This window comes from Leucopleurus acutus (genome assembly GCF_964270905.1).
Source record: "Leucopleurus acutus genome assembly, chromosome: 3".
Taxonomy (NCBI): Eukaryota; Metazoa; Chordata; class Mammalia; order Artiodactyla; family Delphinidae; genus Leucopleurus; species Leucopleurus acutus.
In genome coordinates, this window is record NC_139145.1 from 64,039,721 (window position 1) to 64,064,270 (window position 24,550).

A 24,550-nucleotide genomic window follows, 5' to 3' on the forward strand; every position below is an offset into this window, starting at 1 on the left:
TGTAAACGATATTATACAATATTTGCTTTTCTCTTTCTGACTTACTTCTGAACAGTGCTTTTTTTTTTAACATCCTTACCAATACTTCCTACTGTTGGACTTCTTAATTTTTATCAATCTGATGAATATGAAATGGTATCTTATTTTTCAGTTTGTCATTTCTCTAATTATTAATGAAGTTGGGCATCTTTTTATATGTTTAAATTGTAAATTGCCTGTTCCTAATCTGTTGCCAAATTTTCTGCTAGATTGTTTTGTCTTTTTCTTATTGATTTGGAAGACAATATATCACATACTTTGAATCCTAAGCCTTTACCTGTTATATGTGTTTCAAATAGCATCTCCTACAGTGACTTATCTTTTCACCTCTTTAATGATCTTTTGATGAATAGAAATTTAAGTTTTAATGGAATCAAATTAACCAAACTTTTTCTCCATGGCTTATTTATTTCATAGCTTAAGATACCTTTCCCTTCTGAGATCATATAAATCTATATTTTCTTCTAAAAATTTAAAGTTTCACTTTTCAAGGTAGGTCCTTAGCTGTGCATGCTGGAAGGTAGAGATCCAATTGTGTTTTTTCTTTGCACATGTACTGTTTAATGAAGAATTTATCTTCCACCACTCATTTGCAGTGCCATCTGACAGGGGCTAGGTTTTCATACAAGCCAGGTCTGTTTCTGAGCACTCTATCCTATTCCATTGGTCTATCTGTCTATCCACGCATCATCACCCTGCTTTAATTACTGCAGCATTATAGGAAGTCTTATTACCTGGTAAGTCAAGACTTCTCCCCTTTTCACTTTCAAAACCATCTTGGTTTTTATATTTCATTCTTTTATCTAAATTTTAGCATCAGCTTTTGGCGACCCATAAAAAAATCCTGCCAGACTTCTTATTGGAATTTCATTGATATAATAGCTTAATTAGGGAAGATTGCATCTTGAAGAAACTAAGTCTTTCTATGCATGATCTGATATACCCTTCCATTTCTTTGTCTTCTTTAATGACCTTTATAGATTTTTTCCTCCTTAAAAATCACCCCAGATTTTATTAGCTTTGCCTCTAAGTACTTTTTGTATTTTATTAGAAGTGCTATCATTTTTGTTGCTGACATATTAAATATATTTTATTTATTAATCACATATCCACCAAGTTTGCTGGACTTTATTATTTATTAACTTTATTAATTGTATTAACTTCATTAATTAATAATTCTTCCAGATTCTTTTGGGATTTCTATACAGGAATCATAACACCTGTGAATAATGACGGTCTTTTAAAACTTTCTTTCTAATCCTTAATGTTTTTTATTCCTTTTCCTTGTATTATACATTGGCTAAGACGCCAATACAAATCTTGTCAATAATAACTGGCCTACACCTTTAAAGGGAATACTGTTACAGTTTCACCACTGAGTGTGAATTTTGATGTAGGTTTTTCATCGGTACTCTTAATCACTTAAAACAAATCCTTTCTACTCCTAGTTTGCTAAATTTTTATCATGAAAGATATTCATGATAAACTTTTTTCTACATCTCTTAAAGTGATTTTATTGGGTTTTTTTACTCATTTAATATTTTAAGCTGGTTAACAAAATTTCTAGATTTTTCTAATATTCACATTCCTGGAAAACCCCAACTTGGCAATGCTATATTACCTTCTTCATATATTTTTTAAAATTCAGTTTCCTGATATTCTGTTTGGGATTTTTATGTCCAAGCTCATGATACTGGGTGTAATTTTCCTTTTTCATATGGTCATTGTCTAGTTTTGTTTTGGCATGACGGATATACAGTTGTCCCTTGGTATTCCCAGGGGATTGGTTCCAGGACCTCACTCCCCATGGATACCAAAATCCAAGGATGCTCAAGTCCCTTATATAAAAAGGCATAGTATTTGTATATAACCTATGTACATCCTCCCCACGTACTTTAAATCATCTCTAGATTACTTATAGTACTATACTTGACCTTAGCCAAAAGGCTGAGAAGCGATCTAGATTATATATAGTAATCTAATACTAATACAACATAAATGCTATCTAAATAGTGGTAAATACAATGTAAATTCTATGTAAATAGTTGCCAGGCAAGCAGCAAATTCAAATTTTGCTTTTTGAAATTTTCTGTAATTTTTTTTCTGAGAATACTTTCGATCCCTGGTTGGTTGAATCCATGGATTTGGAAACCACGATACACAGGGCCAACGGTACTGGCTTAACGAAATGAACTGTCTGTGGGCAGGGCAGATATGCTCATTTATCTAATCACTAATAGCGTTTTATATGTTTGGAATTATATCTTCCATGAATGTAAAACCATCTGGTTCAAGTTACTTTTTTTTTGTTTTAGGAGATGGAAAATTTTCACTACTAATCCAATGTTTTATAAAAACTAAAGGACATATATGAACACATATTTTTTCAAGTATTTCCTTTTTTATTGAGAGTTTTGTAATTTTTTTCTAGAAAATTATCTTATTTCAGCTAGGTTTTCAAATTTATTGCCATAAAATTATTAGATTTCTGACATCTATTGTAAATAGTGGTAAATGCAATTTCTCTTTTTAATCCCTAACATGATTCAGGGCTTCACTGACAACTTATCATGATTGTCTCATCAAGAAAGTTATTTTATAATTATTTTCTAAGATCTAACTTTTGGCTTTGTTGATCCCTTTGTGTTGAATCTTTGTTTTCCATTTCATTAATTTTTGCTCTTACCTATTTCCTTTTTTTTTTTCATTTTAACATCTTTATGGGGGTATAATTGCTTTACAATGGTATGTTAGTTTCAGCTTCACAACAAAATGAATCAGTTACATATATACATATGTTCCCATATCTCTTCCCGCTTGTGTCTCCCTCCCTCCCACCCTCCCTATCCCACCCCTCCAGGCGGTCACAAAGCACTGAGCTGATCTCCCTGTGCTATGCGGCTGCTTCCCACTAGCTATCTACCTTACGTTTGGTAGTGTATATATGTCCATGCCTCTCTCTCACTTTGTCACAGTTTACCCTTACCCCTCCCCATAGCCTCAAGTCCATTCTCTAGTAAGTCTGTGTCTTTATTCCTGTTTCACCCCTAGGTTTTCCATGACATTTTTTTTTCTTAAATTCCATATATATGTGTTAGCATACGGTATTTGTCTCTCTCTTTCTGACTTACTTTACTCTGTATGACAGACTCTAGGTCTATCCACCTCATTACAAATAGCTCAATTTCGTTTCTTTTTATGGCTGAGTAATATTCCATTGTATATATGTGCCACATCTTCTTTATCCATTCATCCGACGACAGACTCTTAGGTTGTTTCTACTTTCCTTCTTTTTTTTTTCCTTTACTTTTCCTTCCTTTTTCTCCCTTTGGATTTTATTCTGTTGCTCTTTTCCAACAGGTCAGCTCAATAATTTTTAAAATTGAGGTATAATTCATGTACCATAAAATTCATCATTTTAAAGTGTAGAATTCAGTAGGGAGGGGGTTCATTTTGAGTATTTATTTATTAAGTATTCACATTATTACACAATTATCCCCACTATCCACTCCAAGAACTATTTCACTATCCTAAACAAAAACTCTGTATCTAATAAACAATAATTCCCATCCTCCTCTCTAGCCATCTCATAGTAAACTCTATTCTACTTTCTGTATGAATTTGCCTATTCTAGGTACTTCATATAAGTGCAACCATATAATTTTTGCCCTTTGTGTGTCTGGTTTATGTATCACTCAGCATGATGCTTTCAAGGTTCACCCCCATTGTAGCATGTATCACAATTCCATTCCTTTTTAGGGCTGAATAATATTCCATTTTATGAATATACCAAATCTTCTTTATCCATTCACTGGTTGATGGATACATGGGTTGCTCCCACCTTTTGGCTATTGAGAATAATGCTGCTATGAACATTGCTGTGTGACTATCTGTATGAGTCCCTGTTTTTGATTTTTGGGGGTATACACCTGGAAGTGGAATTGCTGGATCATATGGTAATTCTATGATTAACTTTTTGAGGAAATACCAAAATATTTTCTATAGTGGCTGCATGATTTCACATTCCAATCAGCAATGCACAAGGGTTCTAATTTCTCCACATCCTCATCAACACCTGTTATTTTCCTTTTTTTTTTTTTTTTTTTTTGCGGTATGCAGGCCTCTCACTGTTGTGGCCTCTCCCGTCACAGAGCACAGGCTCCGGACATGCAGGCTCAGCAGCCATGGCTCACAGGCCCAGCCACTCCATGGCATGTGGGATCTTCCCGGACCGGGGCACGAACCCACGTCCCCTGCATCAGCAGGCGGACTCTCAACCACTGCGCCACCTGTGAAGCCCTATTTTCCATTTTATGGGGAGAGGGGTTTTGTTTGTTTTTATACTAGCTGTCCTAATGGGTGTGAAGTTGTATCTCATTGTGGTTTTGATTTGCATTTTGCATTCTGATGACTAGCGATGCTGAACGTCTTTTCATGCGCTTACTGGTCATTTGTATATCTGCTTTGGAGAAATGTCTGTTCAAGTCCTTTGCCTGTTTTTGAATTGGGTTTTTGTTGTTGTTGTTGTTGAGTTGTGGAAATTCTTTATATGTTCTAGATATTAATCCCTTACCAGATATATAATTTGCAAATATTTTCTCCTATTCTGTGGGTCATATGTTCAATCTCTTGATTGTATCCTTAGATTCACAAATGTTTTTAATTTTGATGAAGTCCAATTTATCTATTTTTTCTTTTGTTTCTTGTGCTTTTAATGTCATATCTAAGAGTCCATTTCCAAATCCAAGGTCATAAAGATTTACCCCTATGTTTTCTTCTAAGAGTTTCTTCTAGTTTATATATTTTGGATTTTGATCCATTTTCAGTTAATTTTTGTGTGGGTGTGGCTGCATTGGGTCTTCGTTGCTGCACATGGGCTTTCTCTAGTTGCGGCAAATGGGGGTTACTCTTCATTGCAGTTTGAGGGCTTCTCATTGCAGTGGCTCCTCTTGTTGCGGAGCACGGGCTCCAGGCACACAGGCTTCAGTAGATGTGGCACCTGGGCTCAGTAGTTGTGGCTTGCGGGCTCTAGAGAGCAGGCTCTGTAGTTGTGGTGCACGGGCTTACTTGCTCCACGGCACGTGGGATCTTCCTGGACCAGGGATTGAACCTGTGTCCCCTGCATTGGTAGGCAGATTCTTAACCACTGCACCACCAGGGAAGTTAATTTTTATATATGGTGTGAGGCAGGGGTCTAACTTTACTCTTTTGCATGTGGATATCAAGTTGTCCTACCACCATTTGATGAAAAGATTATTTTTCTCCCCCTGAAAAGTCTTGGCACCCTTGTCAAAAGTCAATTGGCCATAGATATTTGGATTTATTTCTAGAATCTCAATTCTATTCCATAGGTCTATGTCTGTCCTTATGTGAGTACCACACTCTTTTCATTATTGTATCTTTGTAGTAAGTTTTGAAGTCAGAAAGTGCAAGTCCTCCAACTTTGTTCTTCATTTTCAATGTTGTCTTGGCTATTCACATTCATATGAATTTAAGGATGTGCTTTTCAATTTCTTTTTTGTAAAGGCTATTGAAATTTTGATAGGGATTGAATTGAATTTGTAGATCACTTTGGATAGTCCTCTTAACAAGTTTTGTAATCCATGAATATAGGATGTCTTTCCATTTATTTAGGTCTTATTTAATTTCTTTCAGCAAAGTTGTATAATTTTCAGTATACACATCTCTCATCTCCTTGGCTAAATTTATTCCTAGGTATTTTATTATTTTGAATGCTATTATAAATGGAATTTTCTTAATTTCCTTTTCAGATTGTTCATATTAGTGTATAGAAATACAACTAATTTTTGTTGTTAATCTTGTATCCTGCAACTGTGCTGAATTCATTTAATAGCTCTAATAGTTGAGTTTGTATATGTGTGTATTCTTTAGGATTTTCTAAGATCAAGTCATAAGATCAAGTCATCTACAAATAAAGATAATTTCGGTTCCTCCTTTCCAATTTGAATAAATTTTAACTCTTTTTCTTGCCTAAATGCTCTGGCTAGAACTTCCAGTACAATGTTGAATAATGGTGAAAGCAGGCATCTGTCTTATTCCTTATCTTAGGGGAAAGATTTTCAGTCTTTCACCACTGGGTATGATGTTCGTTGTGGATTTCTTCATAATTACCCATTATCAAGTCAAGAAATTTTCCTTCTATTTCTAGTTCAAATTGTTTGTTTGTTTGGTTTTTTAATCATGAAAGGGTGTTGGATTTTGCCAAATGCTTTTTCAGCATCTACTGAGATAATTATATCAATTGTTTCCTTCATTCTATTGATGTATTACATTCGTTGATTTTTTCTATGTTGAACCACCCTTGCATTCCTGGGATAAATCCCACTTGGTCATGGTGTATAATCTTTTTAAGCATGCTGCTGGGTTCAGATGTAAGTATCTCAACTATTATTGCACCTATATTCATAAGGGATGTTGGTCTCTAGCTTTCTTGTGATGTCTTTGGCTTTGGTCTCAGGGTAATGTTGGCCTCACGGAATGAATTCAGAAATATTCCCTCCTTTTCTATTTTTGGAAGAGTTTGAGAAGGATTGGCATTCAATCTTTTTAAAATGCAGGGTAAAATTAACTAGTGAAGACACGTGGTCCTGTGCACTGCTTTGTTGGGAGGTTTTTTGATTAGTGATTCTATCTCTTTATTTATAGGTCTGTTTCAGTATGTCTGTTTTCTATTTCTTCTTGAGTCAGGTTGGTAGTTGGTATGTTTCCAGGATTTTGTCCATTTCATCTAGGCTATCTAATTTGTTGGTGTACAAAGTGCTCACAGTATTCTGCTATAAAACTTTTCTTTTCTATAAGGTCATTTGTAATGTCCCAACTTTCATTTCTGTTATTAGTAATTTAAGTCTTCTTTTTCTTAGTCAATCTAACTAAAGGCTTATGAATTTTGTTGATCTTTTCAAAGAACTGAATTTTTATTTTATTGACTTTTCTCTATTATTTCTCTATTTTGTTTCTCACTCTAATCTTTTTCGTTTCCTTTCTTCTGCTAGTTTTGGGTATAGTTTGTTCCTCTTTTTCTAGTTCCTTAAGGTGTAAAATTAGGTTATTAATTTGAGATCTTTCTTCTTTTCTAATGCAGGCACTTACAAGTATAAATATCACTCTGAGCACTGCTTCTGTTGCAACCTATAAGTTTCATTATGTTGTATTTTCATGTTCATTTTTCTTAAAGTATTTTCTAAATTCCTTTGTGATTCCTTCTTTGACCTATTGGTTATTTAAGAATGTGTAGTTTAATTTCCATATATTTGGAAATTTTCCAGTTTTCCTGCTGTTGCTGATTTTTAGTTTTACTCCATAGTTGTCAGAAAAATACTCTGTATGATTTCAATAGTTTTTAATTTACTGAGACTTGTTTTGTTGCCTAACATATGGTCTATCCTGTAGAATGCTCCATAGGTACTTGAGAAAAACTATTATATCTTATTGATGAACTGACCCTATGGTCAATACATAATGTCCTTCTTTGTCTCTTGTAACATTTTACTTTAATGTCTATTTTGTCTGATATGAGTATACCCAACCCAGCTCTCTTTTGGTTTCTATTTGCATGGAATACCTTCTTGCATTTTTCACTTTCAACCTATTTGTATCTGGATCTCAAGTGAATCTCTTGTAGACAGCATATATTTGGATTTTTTTAAGAATCAATTCTGTCTTAATTGGACAGTTTAATTCATTTACATTTAAAGTAATTACTGATAAGGAAGAAACTACTCCTGCCATTTTGCTGTTTGTTTAATATATGTCACATCTCTTTTGTTCCTCAGTTCCTCCATTACTGCTTTCTTTGGTGTTTTGGGGTTTTTTTTGTAGTGTACCATTTTGATTCTTTTCTCATTTCTTTTTCTGCATTTTTAAAGTTATTTTCTTGGTGGTTATCCTTGAGATTACAATCAACCTCTTAAATGTACAACAATCCATTTATAACTAATATGACCTTAGCTTCAATAGTATATTAACAATTCTGTTCCTACACAGCTCCATTCCCCTCTTCATGTTTCTGTTGTCACAAAATACATCTGAATACACTGAGTGCCCATTAACTATATAATTATTGTTTTATGCATTCATATTTTAAACGATACAGACAAAGAAAGGAGCTATGAACCCAAAATACAATACTGGCTTTTATATTCACCTATGTAGTTACATTTATCAGTGTTCTTTATTTTGTCATAGGGCTTAAGGTACTATCTAGTTTCATTTCCACCTAAAGGACTATCTTTAGCATTTCTTGTAGCACAGGTCTACCAGAAGCAAACTCCCTCAGCTTTTGTTTATCTGGAAATATCTTAATTTCTTTGTCATTTTTTGAAGGATAGTTTTGCTAGATATAGAATTCTTGGCTGACAATATTTTTCTTTCAGTACTTTAAATATGTCATTTCACTGCCACTGTCCTCATAGTTTCTGAGGAGAAATCAGCTGTTAATCTTATGGAGGATTCCTTATATGTAACAAGTTGCTTCTCTCTTGCTGCTTTCAGGATTCTGTCTTTGACTTTTGATAGCTTGATTATAATGTGTCTCAGTGTGGATCTCTTTGTTTCTCCTTCTTGGAATTCACTGAGCTTCTTGGATGTATATATTCTTTATCAAATTTGCAAGGTTTTGGGTGATTATTTCATCAAATATTCGTTCTTCCTCTTTCTCTCTCTCCTCTCCTTCTGGAATGTGTGTGTATGTTAATATGATTGACGGCACCCCTCAAGTTTCTTACACTCTGTTCATTTTCATCATTCTTTTTTCTTTCTGCTCCTCAGGCTGAATAAGTCCAAGTGATTTGCCTTTAAGTTCACTGATTATTTCTTCTGGCTGCTCAAATCTGCTCTTGAACCCTCTAGTGAATTTTTTAATTATTATATTTTCAGCTCCAGAATTTGTTTCATTCCTTTTTATAATTTCTATTTACTGATATATTCTATTTCCTGAAACACTGTTCTCCTGGTTACCTTTAGGTCTTTGCCTGTGGTTTCCTTTAGGTCTCTGAGCATATTTTACATAGTTGACTTTAAGTCTCTGTCTAGTAATTCCCATTACTAGTTTCTGTTCATTTCTCCTGTGTAAAAGCCATCCTTTCTTGTTGCTTTGCATGCTTCATAATTTTTTTTGAAAACTGGACATTTTCAATTGTACAATGTGGTAACTCTGGAAATCAAATTCTTCCCTCTCCTCAGGGTTTGTTTTTGTTGCTTTTTGTGGGTAGTAGCTGTTTGTTTAGTGACTTGTCTAAACAATTTTTGTAAAGACTGTATTCTTTGTAATGTATGGTCTCTGAAGTCTCTTCCTCTGTAGTTTCTGGTCAGCTAGTAAACAGAGATTTTCTTAAATGCCTCAGGCAAAAAGAGGGAAGGGAGGGAAGGAGAAAGAAGACAGAGAGGAAGAAAGTAAGGAAGGAAAGAAGGAAGAAAGAGAAAAGGAGAAAGGAAGGGAGGGAGAAGAAAAACTCTCTTAGTCTTTGCAGATGGCTCTGTGTTGAGGAACTCCTTCAGTGCTGAGCCAGGCCACTTACAGCTGTACATTAGCATTCACTTTGGGCTTCTGCTGAGCCTAAAGATCAGTCACAGTGAAAGCGTGGGATGTTCTCAGTTATTTCCTAAGCATGTGTCTTGTCCTGTGAATGTATGGCATACATGGGAGTTTTTCAATGTCCTCTTTTTCCAAAGAATCTCTCTCCCTGGATTGTCCTCTCAGGCTTTCAGCGTATCTATTGTTTGCCTCGAGTGTTATTTTTTTGCTCCAGGTGGCAGTGGGTCATTCATTTGCTTTTCAGTGGTTTTGAGAAATGCCCTTTGCATAGCCACCTTTTTGTCCTGAGAAAGTTCCAGATTATCCAAAACAAAGAGAATAGCTCTGGATCAGTCCTTCAGGCAGCCCCCTCAGATAGGTCAAAACAGACAAACAATTCTTTAAGAACAAAATCTTCTCTGTTGTTTCTGGACCCAGGGACTAGGGTCCCACGTGGGGAACACAGGCTGCCACCTTCAGAACCATCACCATGCTGAGGAGGGGTGTGGGCCAAAGACAAGTAAAAATGCTACAAAGTTTTCCTACCTTTTTTAAGTTGCCCCTTTCTTGATTCAGTGTTCACTCAGTTACTATAAACCTTTGGCTATTTTCCAGAGTTCTGACCGTTTTGCCCTCTTTTTAGGTGTTTCTGTGGACAGGTGGCCTCTTGGAGCTACCTACTCTGCATTTTCACTGACATTACTCCTCTCCAGTTTTCTTTTTCTCCTCTCCATTTTTTCTAGGTATTGAATTCTTGTTGGACAGTCTTTCTTTCAGCACTTTGAATATGACATCGCTTGCCTTCTGGCCCCTGTGGCTTCGGATGAGAAATCAGCTATTCATTTTATTGAGGATCCTTTTTATGTAATGAATCACTTCTCTGTTGATGGTCTCAAATTCTCCCTTGGTCTTTGTCTTTCAACAAATTGTTTATAGTGTGTCTAGGTGGATCTCTGGGTTTATCCTACTAGGAGTTTGTTGATCTTCTTGCATGTGCAGATTAATGTTTTTCATAAAACTCGGGGAGTTTTTGGCCATTATTTCTTCACATATTCTTTCTACCCTTTCTCTCCTCTCTTTCTGTGACACCTATTGCATGCATGTTTGTATGTTTGATGGTGTTTCATGGGTCTCTGCTTATTTTTATTTATTCATTTTACTTTCTGTTCCTCACACTGGAAATCTCAGTTGACCTATCTTTCTTTTCTTTAATTCTTTCTTCCACTAGCTCAAATCTGCTGTTGAAGTCCTCTCATAAATATTTTTTTTTGCAGTACATGGGCCTGTCACTGCTGTGGCCTCTCCCATTGTGGAGCACAGGCTCCGGACGCACAGGCTCAGCGGCCATGGCTTACGGGCCCAGCCGCTCCGTGGCATGTGGGATCCTCCCGGACTGGGGCACGAACCCGTGTCCCCTGCATCGGCAGGCAAACTCTCAAACACTGCGCCACCAGGAAAGCCCCGTCTCGTGAATTCATTTCAATTATTGTACTTTTCAACTACAGGATTTCTGTTTGGTTCTTTTTAATAATTTCTCTTTACTCATATTCTCTATTTGGTGAGACACTGCTCTCATACTTTCCTTTAGTTCTTTAGATTTGGGTTTTTTTTTTTTTTAAATCCTAAGTCCACCAGATGGGCTTCCTTACAACATTTGTAAAATAGTGTTATTAATACACACCTTCCAGGGTGGCTGTTGAGATCATTGAAAATAACATGTATGAAAGCCCCTGGCTAACTATAAAACTGAGAAGTTATTAAGACTCTTAGGGATCCCGATGAAGGTACCAGGAAAGTACTGAGAAGGCCCTGATCTGTCACCTCTAACTAATCTTAAGATTCTTTGCAAGCAGCGAATGAAGGCTAAGGCAGACTTGTAAACTGCTGAAGCATTAAATACATGCCTTGGCAAAGGCTGGGAGACTTATTTGTTCCAGGCATTTAAGGAATACTCTGTTCAATCATTAGCAGACCATTAAGCTAACTGAGCAGAGACTTTAGTGGCCACACATGACAAAGAATATATACTTTATCGAAATAGTTCAGGAAAGTCACTTTAAAAACAAACAAAAAAAGGAATGGCAACAACAATAAAACCCTAGGGAGGGGGGAGTATCTGGTTTCCAGAGTTTCCAATCTTATATGATTTAAAGTGTCCAATTTTCAACCCTCAAAAAAAGAAATCATGAGACATGCAGAGAAACAAGAATGTATGGTCTTTACACAAGAAAAAAAGCTATCAATAGAAACTTTTCTTGACTTGCAGAATTTCCCAGTCTGGATCGTGTTGACTGCACACTCATGTTCCTCTGTCCTCTATTGCCTGAAAATAGGCAGCTGGATGAAAAGCCTTGATCAGATTCACGTTTGATCTTTTTGGCAAGATTATAGGTTCTGGGACTTCCCTGGTGGCACAGTGGTTAAGAATCCGCCTGCCAATGCAGGGGACATGGGTTTGAGCCCTGGTCTGGGAAGATCCCACATGCTGCAGAGTGACTAAGCCCATGCGCCACAACTACTGAGCCTGCGCTCTAGAGCCCGCGCGCCACACTACTGAGCCCACGTGCTGCAACAATTGAAGCCTGCATGCCTAGAGCCTGTGCTCCGCAACAAGAGAAGCCACCGCACTGAGACGCCCGTGCACCGCAACGAAGAGTAGCCCCTACTCGCCGCAACTAGAGAAAGCCCGTGTGCACCAATGAAGACCCAACAAAGCCAAAAATAAAAAAAAAAAATTTTTAAAAAGATTATAGGTTCTGTTCTTTCATAGGAGGCATATAATGTCTCGTCTCTTTTTATGAGGGAAGCAGTCACTAATGGTCAAAATGCTTAAGTCCTATAATTCATTGGGGGTTGAAAATTTGTGATATTCTATCATTTCATTTTCACTTATTAACTAGGATATTTCTATAAAGACATGTTTCCCCTTACCTACTATGTGGTTACTCAGTAATACAGTTCATATAAGAAAGGTCAGTAATACTTGATTTTTTCCCTTAATTCAACAATTTTTGAGATAAAGTATTAGGTCCTTGTCACCAACCAAAAGTGACCTGTTAGCTTTTTTAGTATAATTATAAGTTTACAGATTATTTGATGAATTTCAAAATCCACTGTAATTATTATCCTTACTGAGCTCAAAGTTTCCCATCTTTGGCCAGTAGGAGCCTCTTCAAGTTGTCCCCTGAGCCCTTTTGACATGACCCCAGTAATCTTTGATAGCTTCCTTGCTATGTGTACAACAAGATGTTCCTAGCTCATCTGGTATATTTTCTACAATCAGCCATTTCTCTAAGAATTCCTAGTTTCTTTTAGTGAGAAATGGTATTTCAACATCATATTATGGGACTTCCATGGTGGTGTGGTGGTTAAGAATCTGCCTGCCAATGCAGGGGACACAGGTTCGATCCCTAGTCCAGAAAGATCCCACATGCCACGGAGCAACTAAGCCCGTGCGCCACTACCGAGCCCACGCTCCGCAACCACTGAAGCCCACGCACCTGGAGCCCGTGCTCTGCAGTAAGAGAAACCACCGTAATGAGAAGCCCGCATACCTCAAAGAAGAGTAGCCCCCACTCGACACAACTACAGAAAGCCCGCATGCAGCAACGAAAACCCAACGCAGCCAAAAATTAATTAATTTAAAAAACGATCACATTATGGTCACTAAGGATGCATAATTGCTAAGTTGATCATTGTTCTAGATTTTTCAATGGATAAAGGTAAAATATTTCAGTAGTTTATATTGATACTTCCAATTTAAATGCAGAACTACAGGGCTTTCACTTAACTTTGTCTATATTACATCCATATCTCCTTTCTTCCATGAGTAACCTGGTTCTCAAGAACACAGAGGATAATGGAATTAAACTGTCCCATAATGACCCATCTGCTTTATCCTTGTGTTACACACACAGCAGTCTAATAGCATCACCACAAAGCTGATTTCCGAAAATGGCTAAAAATTGTTTTTGCATTGACTCTCCCCATTCTTACCCATTTTTAATCAATACTATATCTTCACTGTCAGAGGATATATTCATTAGGTGCTACATTATCTCCTTGTTCACCCATAATTATGATTAGTTCTATAAATAATCATATTTTTTAATGTCCATTGCCAGTCCTAATGTTGATACTTCTTTAGTCATTTTGGTTGGCTGAAACTTATTCTTTACTAGATTCGTAAGGAAGGGCTCATGGGAACAATATTAGCGAAGCTTTTTAAGATTGATGACAGTTTGTCTATGTCCTTTATACTTGAAAGTCAGTTTTGCTGGATCTAGAATTCTTGGTTCACATTTTCTTTCCTGAAGTATCTTAAATGTTTTACTCTATTTTCTTTTAGCATAAAGCATTACTATAGCAAAGTCTGATAATAATTAATTTTCTTTTCCTTATAAGCCACTTTGCCTAGATGCTTATAATTTCCCCCACACCTCTTTCCTTTAAAGCCCAATAACTTTAGTAGAATATGTTCTGGTGTTTGTTGTATAAGTCCATATTCTCAATATGCAACTTTCAAAATATAGTTTCAATTCTTTTATTTCAGGTAACTTTTCTTAGATTTTAGATTTTTTTTTTTTTTTTTTTTGGCTATGTTGGTCTTAGTGCGGCATGTGGGTTTTCTCTCTAGTGTGGTATGCGGGCTCCAGGGCACATGGGTTCTGTAGTTTGCGGCATGCAGCCTCTCCCGTTGAGGTGCACGAGCTCAGTAGATGTGGTGCGCAGGCTTAGTTGTGCTGTGGCATGTGGGATCTTAGTTCCCTGACCAGGGATCAAACCCACGTCCCCTGCATTGGAAGGTGGATTCTTTACCACTGGACCACCAGGGAAGTCCCTAGATTTTAGTGTTTATTCTGTTCCTTTACTTTGTTTCTGTTTCTGTTTCAAATTCAGGGACTCCTATTATCCTTAAGTTGGATCATTTTTCCCCAATCTTCAATTTTCATCATTTTCTCTTGAATCCTTATCTCTTCATTTCTTACTGATGTTTAAGAATTTCCCCCACTTTATCTTATATTTCTCTTAATTTCTCTTAAGCTATTATCTGCTATATCTAATTGTTCTTAGTCTAATTCAGTCTTCATTTTTGAAATGAGTTCCTTTTATTTCTAATTATTTTCTGACTTTTGTCACCTCACTCTTTTCTTTCCTATCTAACATCATTTTCTTAAACATTTACTTTCTTCTGAAATAATACGGTACAGTTTTTATCTGTTTTGTGAACATGTCTTTGTGGCGGGCTTTCATTATCTACAATGGTATTATTTTCCACTTTACTCTCTTTTTTCTTATAATAATTTTGTATGGGATTTTACCTCAATCTTTTCCTATTGCACTTTTTTATGTGAAATTAATTTTCTTGGACTTTGAGAAAATGTGATTCTAACTTCAAATATTCCCTCTTGATTTAAAATGTGGTTGCTTGATTTTTAAGGTTTCCTGGTGCTGTTCCCCTCTTCCAATTTTATCAGAACCTCTCTTCCTTCATCTTTGGGTCTCTAACCTGTTCAATTTTCATTCCACTCCCAATACTTCTCCTAAGTGTGGAGCACTGTCCTTGAAAGGAGCTGTGGAGAGTCAGTTTTAAAAGTTTATTGGGTCTGGACTGTTCTAGCCCCTTCATAAATTTCGGGAACCTCTTGTGCTATCCCAGTATCTGATTAGGTAACACCCTTCCTAATATCAACTGCTGTTCTCACATCAGCCCATCATACTTTCCAATGAATACTTACTGACTTCCCTCTGCTTCCTCTCCTACAGATGCTAATACTATGCAGTGTGGCTCTTCGTAAGGATCTCTTGTTAACTAGTTTTGATACAAATCCTGTCCATGGGTTTTTGGTTTTGCTATCTAGTTGCTCTGTTTTTTTAAGAGGGGATTCAGGGAGATTAAAAAACCATGTCACTGCTACTACTGCTGCCACCATCTTCCCAGATATTAGAGTATATTTTAATAGTCCTTAGAATCTTCTACAGAAAAAATTTTTGAACAAAATGCCTTAAAAATCTTATAACATTTTCAGAAATAAAACAGGTAAAACAGAAGAAAATGGACCCATTTTGTCTGCTTACCTCAAAAAGTCTGAACAAGTTGTATCTTGTTTTATAATCAGTCCACAAGACCATAAAAAAGGCATTCGTTGAGACGGTGCTAATCATAATTATCTTAAAGAGACGACTCATTATAACTCTCTTCACAAATGCCTGACACTGAGTATCTTTCCTCCTGTCAAAAATTTGAATAAGAGGTATGATTATCTTATAGCTCTGTTGTAAGGTAATGCACAATGCACACTTTTTTTTAGGGACAAGGGTCTGCGTTCGCCCTTCTGTGAATATAAATCTACATATATATACTTTAAAATTGCAATGCAATGCTGACTTAATGACCACTGAAATATGTATGACGATTACTGGGTGGGTCTGTTCCCACTCAGTTGCTCAGTTCCTCCTCTCTAGACCTGTGAAAAAGAATGGTTACCACTCCGCCTCAAGCAAAACAAAGCACCATCTTCATTTACTCGTTCAACAAATTTTTATTAAGTAACTACTGTTCAACTCACTCATTTATTCATTCAACAAGTTTTTATTGAATGACTACTACATGCCAGGCAATACAGTAGGCACTTGGGATACAGGTAAGCAAAACTAAATATTGTCAGTCTAGTAGGGAAAACTGCTAATCAAATAATCAGCCATACAAGTGCTTACAAATCAATCATAAAAAACTGACCACCCTAAGAAAAAATGGGCAAACACACAGTCAACTCATTAAAGAAATACAAGGGCATGAAGTTCCCTCCAAAATGTTCAGTAGCACTACTAATCGGGGAGGTACAAATTAAGTAAAACCAGTAATTTTGCTTATAAAATTAGCAAAGGCTTAAATGTGATAACATTTAGTGCTGGCAAGAGTGTAGTGCAACGGAGCAGTCTCATAAACTGCCAGGGGAATGTAAACTGACCAACTTTTCTGAAAAGCCTTAGTTCTGTTTGTATCCTCAGACCCAAGGAATCTACCCCAAGAGAATACAATCTGAAATGCAAACAGTGACTTTAGTCAAACATGTTTATCCCAGCAATATTTGCTGTGAGAATTTGGAAACAATTTAAAAGTCTAACCAAAAAAAGACAGGTTAAGCAAATCATGGCATATCCATTTCATGGAATATTATACAGACACTACAACATGTCTATGCCTTTTTCATGATTTAGAAAAATGTTTATGAGCCACTGGATAGCAAAACAGAAAGAAAGCAAGATAAAAATTCTCTACTCAAAATTATCTCAACTGTGCAAAATAGGTAGAAAAAAATTCGGCATGAAGTATGCCAAAATGTTGATATTGTCTGCCTACGGATAGTGAGGTTATAGGTAATCCTTTTTCCTATTTATTTATGTTCATCTGTGCTTTCCAATTTTTCTCAGAGAGTATGTATTACTTTTTCCCCATTATATGTAACAAGTGAACCCAGTCTCACACAGTAAAAAAATATAGATTTATATACTTTTATAACCTATTAAAAACAAGATACATAATTTTCATTATCTGATTTGAAATCAGGTCTATTACCCAAAAAAAAGGCTTCAAATCATCTAACATAGTAGGGAGTAAAAAAGGACAAAATGGAGTCAAACTAGTCATTCAGTCTACAGGTCAAATAAGGGTGCGACTGAACGCTTGATTAACAGCCAATTGTGACAGGAAAGCCGAGGAAACAACTGTTTGGCTGAGACTTCACCAGCCTCACCAGTTGGAGAAATCAGATTATCCAGGACAAGCCCCTCAGTCTGCGAAGTGGATGAGTGCCTGTGGGAAGAGGCTACGAGACCCAACACTGCCATTTGCACACTTCTTAACAAGAAAGAGAAATAAAGAGTATTTACTGAGATTTCCATAACGTCTCATAGAACAGCGGCGACACATCCTCAAACAGTGAGCTAGGACGGACTCTTGTGTGGTTCTGGTGATAAAAGTGTTGAGACATTTTCCAAATTTTCAATTTTTATTCCTTGCTTTTACCATCCAACAGAAAATCTCTGCTTAGGAATCTCCTCAGCATCTAGATTCCAAGAGGCCTCAGAGGAGTGTCCACAGAGGGCATCGTTGCTTTATGAAGTCACTCTTGGACATTCCAGTATGTTACTAGCCGGCAGGCCCCTGGAGGGGAGAGCTCCCCATTGGTCTACCCACAGATCCTCTCTTCCCAAGGAGACCGAGCACCTCTGTTCAGCAAAAGAGTCACAAGCACCCTGCAATTGTGATGCTCTGGGCTGAAGCTGAGAGACAGGCCAGACAAAAGCCCCTCCTTCAGGAAGTGCCCCCAACTGACAGACAGAGGCCCTTAATAATGTGTTAAAATAGGCTAAGGGTCATAGAAGAGGGGAAAGCAAAATTCTCTGGGCTTCTAAGAGCAAGAGCACACAGCCAGGGCACAGCACTGGAGACACCTGGAAGGACAAGGAAAGATTTTGATGGCTTTGGGGCTAGAACCCAAGAAACAGGAAGAGCAGGAGTTTTCCATGCCTGGGGCTTCCCTGGTGGCGCAGTGGTTGAGAATCCGCCTGCCGATGCAGGGGACGCGGGTTCGTGCCCCGGTCCGGGAGGATCCCACATGCTGCGGAGTGGCTGGGCCCGTGAGCCATGGTCGCTGAGCCTGCGCGTCCGGAGCCTGTGCTTTGCAACGGGAGAGGCCACAGCAGTGAGAGACCCGCGTACCGCAAAAAAAAAAAAAACAAAAAAACAAAAAAAGAAGTTATCCATGCCCAGCACTGGCTAACTGGGGACACAGAATGTGCACATACAAACCACCTGAGAATGTAAGGGACGGGCCTTGGGGTAGAGATGTTTTAGGTACAAGAGCAATAGGGATTTTTGCTCTGTTCAATTCTTGGGATTAATATATTCTCTCGTTCTCCTTCTCCTAGCCCCTTTGGCTTCCAAGGCAAATCAAGACAGAGGCTTCTGGGTAGCCCTGTGTTGAATTAAATGTTTAGTTGGCCAAATTGGTCAAATTCCTGGAACCTTAATTCCTTGGGCCATAATAAAAGGAGGTGACCACGTCACCACCTCCACTGCCCCAGGCATTCTGAAACAAGTGAACACGACCATCTCACAAAGAAAAATACTCTTGTAGGCAAGCGGTATACTGAACTGGGAAATAACATCTTACCAATCTCTCCACTTAAAATCATCAACAGCAAAGCTTTAAGAAACACTTTGATTAATGTCCCCAGGCTTCAAACCTTGGCCTCACCGTCTTAGTCTATATTCTTTCCCTCAGGGATCAAGCTCCTCCTACTGCCTCCTTTGGTCATATGCCCCCTGACGCCTTCTGGGCTCCTGCCCACACCCTGACAGTGGCCTCCTGGAGCCGCTGCTCAGAGAGAGCCTGAATCAGTTCCCCATCTCTGTTTCCACCCGCCCCAATTCAACAGTGTGCCTAATCCCACCGGGCCATATAGGAGGCCCTCGGTAAATCTGTGCTATGTGAATGTACCTCAGGGATCCTTACGCTCACTCAAGTAGCTGAGCCTAGTGGGATTCTGTTTCCAGGAATCCCAAGGATACACTACTATGCTTCCGCTCCTTAAGCTCCAAAGCACACTTCTGGGGAGAAATGAAGAAGAGATTAAGAATGTAAAAAATTCTTTCACGATGCTTGGAGGGGTGAGGAAAGATGGCTAGCTGGAAGCAGTCAAGAAGAGACCAGCTGTTCTTGGTGTACCGTATCAGCACAGCCAACCACAGCTGAATGTGTTTTCTTTTTATTTGTTTGTTTATTTATTTTTGGCTGCGTTGGGTCTTCATTGATGCAGGCGGGCTTTCGCTAGTTGTGGTGAGCAGGGGCTACTCTTCGTTGCAATGCGCAGGCTTCTCATTGCAGTGGCTTCTCTTGTTGTGGAGCACGGGCTCTAGGTGTGCGGGCTTCAGTAGTTGTGGCATGGGGCTCAGTAGTTGTAGCTCATGGGCTCAGCAGTTGTGGCTCACAGGCTCTAGAGCACAGGCTCAGTAGTTGTGGTGCACGGGCTTAGCTGCTCTGCAGCATGTGGGATCCTCCCAGACCAGGGCTCGAACCCATGTGCCCTGCATTGGCAGGCAGATTCTTAACCACTGCGCCACCAGGGAAGTCCCTGAATGTGTTTTCTGAAGTCACTGATGAAGAAATCTAGTCTGGGACTGGAACTCCAGCTGATGAGTGGACTCAGAAGTAACCAGCTTATCCAGGCCTACTGAAATCACCCGTATCTTCTTGTGGATAGGTGGGCGGGACAAGCACCCTGGATGAGAAGCTAAAGGGCCACCTCTTCTGCCCTTTTAGCAGCAACTTACACTCTCCCTGACTTGAGCAGCACCACCTTAGCCGCCGCACACAGTCAGTAGGCACGGCAGCTTGGTGACTCTAGTCTTCTGACCAGGAGTCATTCCTAGTTACATGTAACTAGAATTGAAACACAAAGTTCACACATTATATCCAAACCCTATTACACCTCTTGCTGTTTTGCAGAAATTTTACAAAACTGAAAGTTATAGAGTTCAACTAGTATATTTTTAAACTCTGGATTAGAACGTATACAGACTGCTCCACATTAACACTAGTAGTCCAATACCTCAGCACACTGCCGAAGGTCAGGTGTGTGTCCATATGCAACATACGTGCTGCTGCTTTTTGTCTCAAGCAAAAACATAAAGAATCATGCTTATTCTATTTATCTAAAGATGTCCTAAATTCTATCTTCAGAGAGTAACCACAATTTTCAGAACTTTCACTAACTTCATTTTAGAAAAGGACACTGTCAAATGTGCTGCCCTGATTTATTATCTATAGAGGTCATGCAAAGGGTCAAAGGTCATAGCTATTTAAACCCCCTCTACTCCAGGGATCATTTAAAAGGAAAATAGAGGGAAACCAAAGCTTGCCACATCAGAGAAACCACTGTCATCACAAAGATTTGGAACAGAAGGAAAGCTGGGGCCTCCAACTTTGGCAATGTCTCTTTTAAGTTGAAATGTCAGTTACTTAGAGCAAGTCTGGGGATTCATTCTGTTGGAATTTACCACAAGGAGTATTACCACAGACTTCTGATATGGGATCTTTGATTCTCTAAAGTTCATGAGTTCCAGCAGATGCGACACCCCTTAACATGGACCTTATGTCAAATCCTCACATAGATGCTAATTAGTAGCTACATTCTCAGGTCCTGACAACTGCAATTATTCGCTGTACCCTGCTCTCTCCACGGTGCCATACACAGTACAGGTTAATAGTTTTTAAGCCTCTCAGACTTACATTCAAAATAGAGGGAAAGGTTTCCATTCAAGGTACAATGAAACAATTTAAGTGACACCACAAGGGAGCAAACAAACAAATCCAGAAGGTGGAATATTCTACAGGACTCGGTTTTTACAGTAAGTCACTGATATGGAGAGAAAGAGCGAATGAGGGCAGGAGGCTTGCTCGCTCTAGACTGAAAGCTGCAAGAGACACAACAACCAGATGTGATGGGTGAACTTCATGTGAATCACTGATTAGAACAAAATTACTGTCCACAGACATTCTTGACCTTCAGAACAATTTGATTTGGTATTAGGTGACACCAAGAAATCATAGTTTATTTTGTTTGGTGTGATAATGGCATTTTGGTTTCTACAAGAAAATGACCATATTTTCTAGAGATGTTTACTGGAGGATGTAGGGGCAAAATGACATGCTATCTGGGATTTGCTTTTAAATACTTTAGCAAAGAAAAAGGAAATGGGAGATTATATGATGTAACTGGCAAGATCTTGGTAACTGTTAAATCTGGGTGATCAGTACATAAGGGTTGAATGCCCTATTTTACTCTATTTTAAAATATGTCTACACTTTTTCATGTTTAAAAATTCATGTAGAAAACTTTGAAGCACTGAGCTAGAAATCTTTGGTAATAAAATGTATAAAAACTCCCAAATCTATAATATGGGAAAAAGTTTATAAAAACACATGGCTTTGCTTTTTCCTCTGTTTTAAAAAAATTTTAATTAATTAATTAATTAATTAATTTACTTATTTACTTTTGGCTGCGTCGGGTCTTCATTGCTGCGCGTGGGCTTTCTCTAGTTGCAGTGAGCAGGGGCGACTCTTTGTTGCAGTCCACGGGCTTCTCATTGCGATGGCTTTCCCGTTGCAGAGCACAGGCTCTAGTCGCGTGGGCTTCAGTAGTTGCAGCACGTGGGCTCAGTAGTTGCAGCACGTGGGCTCTAGAGCACAGGCTCAGTAGTTGTGGTGCATGGGCTTAGTTGCTCCGCGGCATGTGGGATCTTCCCGGACCGGGGCACAAACCCGCGTCCCCTGCATCGGCAGGCGGACTCTCAACCACTGCGCCACCAGGGAAGCCCGGCAGGTAGATTCTTAACCACTGCATTTCCCTGTTAAAAATTTCCTGCCTTTCCCTGTTAAAAATTTCAAAGAAGTACAAGTTCTAGTGTCCAGGCTCTGGATCTCCCAGCAGCCACAGAGTCTGGGGTGACTCTTCTCTCTCTTTCCCCCACCCCACCGTGTATATTCCACACCCGCAGGGCAAAATGACTATACCTGCCAGGCCAACAGAACCAGCCGAAAACTGGCTTCAGAGAGCTCAGCCTCCTTATCATATTCCCATATGACTTCTCAGACTAGGGGCCAGGGTTGGTGGGGAGTGGGGGGGATGAGAAGCTTTGCTTATTGTAACACAGAGTGATTTTTCTGGCTTCTGATGTAAGGCAGGGTATAAAGATGATCCTTGTTAAATCCTACTACTATAAGGCATGTTCCTTGGATAGATACATACACATTCTTTTAATCTACCTTTTAATCTCATTAATAACTACATTCCTGAGTTCCCTCAAAGAACAGTTACTGCAATTTTTAAATAATAGCTTACTTTATATTCCATTTTACTCATGTCAGTGACACATGGAGTAAACAGAGCTCATTACTGGATAATACCCAAGTAGCTTCTAGCTCAGTGGCTACATACCCTCAGTTCAGGGGTCACAACACGCAAATGATGGGAAAAAATGACCCTTGGTTCCTCCTCCCCTCAGTATGTCAAATAATGACCTGGCAAGTTGGTCACTGTGACAGTGAATCCTTTTATTGCCTCACCTTGCTGGAAGCCTTGCACAAGACACTTGTCTTCTTCTTTCTCCCTGTCTGAAAAGGAAGGATAAAACACTAGACAGCTCACCCAATTTTTGAGATCTCTGTAAATTAAGTAACTATTTAAGTAGTAACAACAGCTAAAATCCAAATCAACTTTAGCATCATAAGAATCGTTACATACAGTTAAACCCTTTACCTATAGAGTTCATCATTCTTTTTCTACCTTACAATTGCTCTCCAACACAATGCATTTGTAAAGTCACCATAATCGCTTGAATTTCTGGGTTATAAAAATGTGTGAATGCTCCCCCATACCCATTTCTGGTCTTTAAAAATGTTATTTCTCTTTTTTAATATTATTAATAGAATTACCTGGGTTGATTTACCTTATATATGTGATTAGATATAATGAAAAATACCTCAGGCTCAAGTTTAAATCATTTTTATTTAAGCACTGATTTTACAAAATGTGATCGTTCAAAAGGTGAACTAAATTTATGGCTTAATGTTCATGTGTTGATAAATTGCCTTCAAAATACATTGGAGCTAGATGTGTACATAAGACATTGGAGCTAGATGTGTATATAAGATTTTACATCGTTTTGGAAGAAATCACACAGAAGCAGCTGCTTTTTCAATAAACTTGGCCAGTTTCACATCTCTTTTGGTCAGTCCTCCACAGTCATGTGATGTGAGAGTTATCTGAACCTAAGAAAGAGAGAAGCAGCTTTGAAAACCCTGAGTTGCAATTCATGATGCTCTCCTTTGGTAGTTCAGAAATCAATCTATTACTCAATATTTACCTTTGAGAATTGAGGAGATTAAATGATTTAGAAAATACTACATTATGAATAAGCAATGCATTTCTAAAACCCAGTAAACTCCAGGCTGGGCCCAGCAGCCTCCTAGGGATAAAAAGGTTCTCTCATAAGAAGGGCAAATGAGCTACCAGAATCTCAAATCTTGACTCTTCAGGAAAAAAAAAAAAAGAGAGAGAGAGACACTGAGCTACCACTTTAACTCCCATTACTTTAATTACACCAACTATTTTCAAGCCACTGAGAAAAACTAAGCTATCAAATGTAATATCTTAGCAACCATGTTAAAAAAAAAGCCCATTTCCAAATTAGGGAAGTGGGGGTGGGGTGGAGGAACAGACTGTTGCCTCTTGACAAATCAATTAAAAAGCAAAAACAAAATTATGGGCAAAGAGAGGCAACTAGGAAATAAAAGTTTATGCTGGTACCTGTATGCTCTGAATTATTGCAATTAAATCACAAAAATGTGAAATCTTCTTTTTTCAAAGAGGCCTTTCAAAGAGATAATAGAAATCTCACAGAAATCTAGATGATAAGAAATTCCACATGGCATGATCACCAAGGCAAGGACACTTTTTGGGCAAGTGTTATTCTTCTCACTGTGCCCCCTTAAAACTCCTTGATGAAGTCTTTTCAGTCTGCTCTTTCTCTTAGGAAGGTCAGTTCCCACTGAGAATAGAGAATTTAATAAATAGTTCTTGAGCAAATTTATTAAATAAGGCCGTATCTTTCTTATTTGCTACCATCTCTTTCAATAATTTACCTTAAGAGGGTTTAAAAATTTATCTACATGACAGATATTCAAGTTTAATTCAGGAGTCTAATTTGGCCCAACTTTTCCATATTAGTGTCTGTAGAAGATAAGCATGAAAATAAAGAACTCAGTCACTGTTGTCTTGAGTAGATCTGAACATTTTTTTACTAATTTGCAGTAATACACAGGGATTCTGAGAGAAAGAATAAGAGAATATTTTCCTAAGCACAATGACACTTAGCTGCACAGGATGACAAGCAAGAAAGGAAGGAAGAAG

The 24,550-nt window shown here is 38.2% G+C and overlaps 2 protein-coding genes across 2 annotated transcripts in view; both read right to left on the bottom strand.

Annotated features, from left to right (window-relative positions):
• The window catches only part of CATSPER3 (cation channel sperm associated 3), a gene marked incomplete at both ends in the record, with an annotated part of 42,148 nt that extends 21,916 nt beyond the window's left edge, over positions 1–20,232 (bottom strand). The window contains 2 exons of the mRNA XM_082835046.1: positions 15,650–15,803; positions 20,189–20,232. Coding sequence (XP_082691172.1) covers positions 15,650–15,803; positions 20,189–20,232 — 198 coding nt within the window. The remainder of the gene's footprint in view (positions 1–15,649; positions 15,804–20,188) is intronic.
• Positions 20,233–23,158: 2,926 nt separating this feature from the next.
• Positions 23,159–24,550, bottom strand: part of PCBD2 (pterin-4 alpha-carbinolamine dehydratase 2) — a 50,132-nt gene continuing 48,740 nt past the window's right edge. The window contains exon 4 of the mRNA XM_082835187.1: positions 23,159–23,409. Within this exon, the coding sequence (XP_082691313.1) occupies positions 23,314–23,409 (96 nt within the window). The 3' untranslated portion in view covers positions 23,159–23,313. The remainder of the gene's footprint in view (positions 23,410–24,550) is intronic.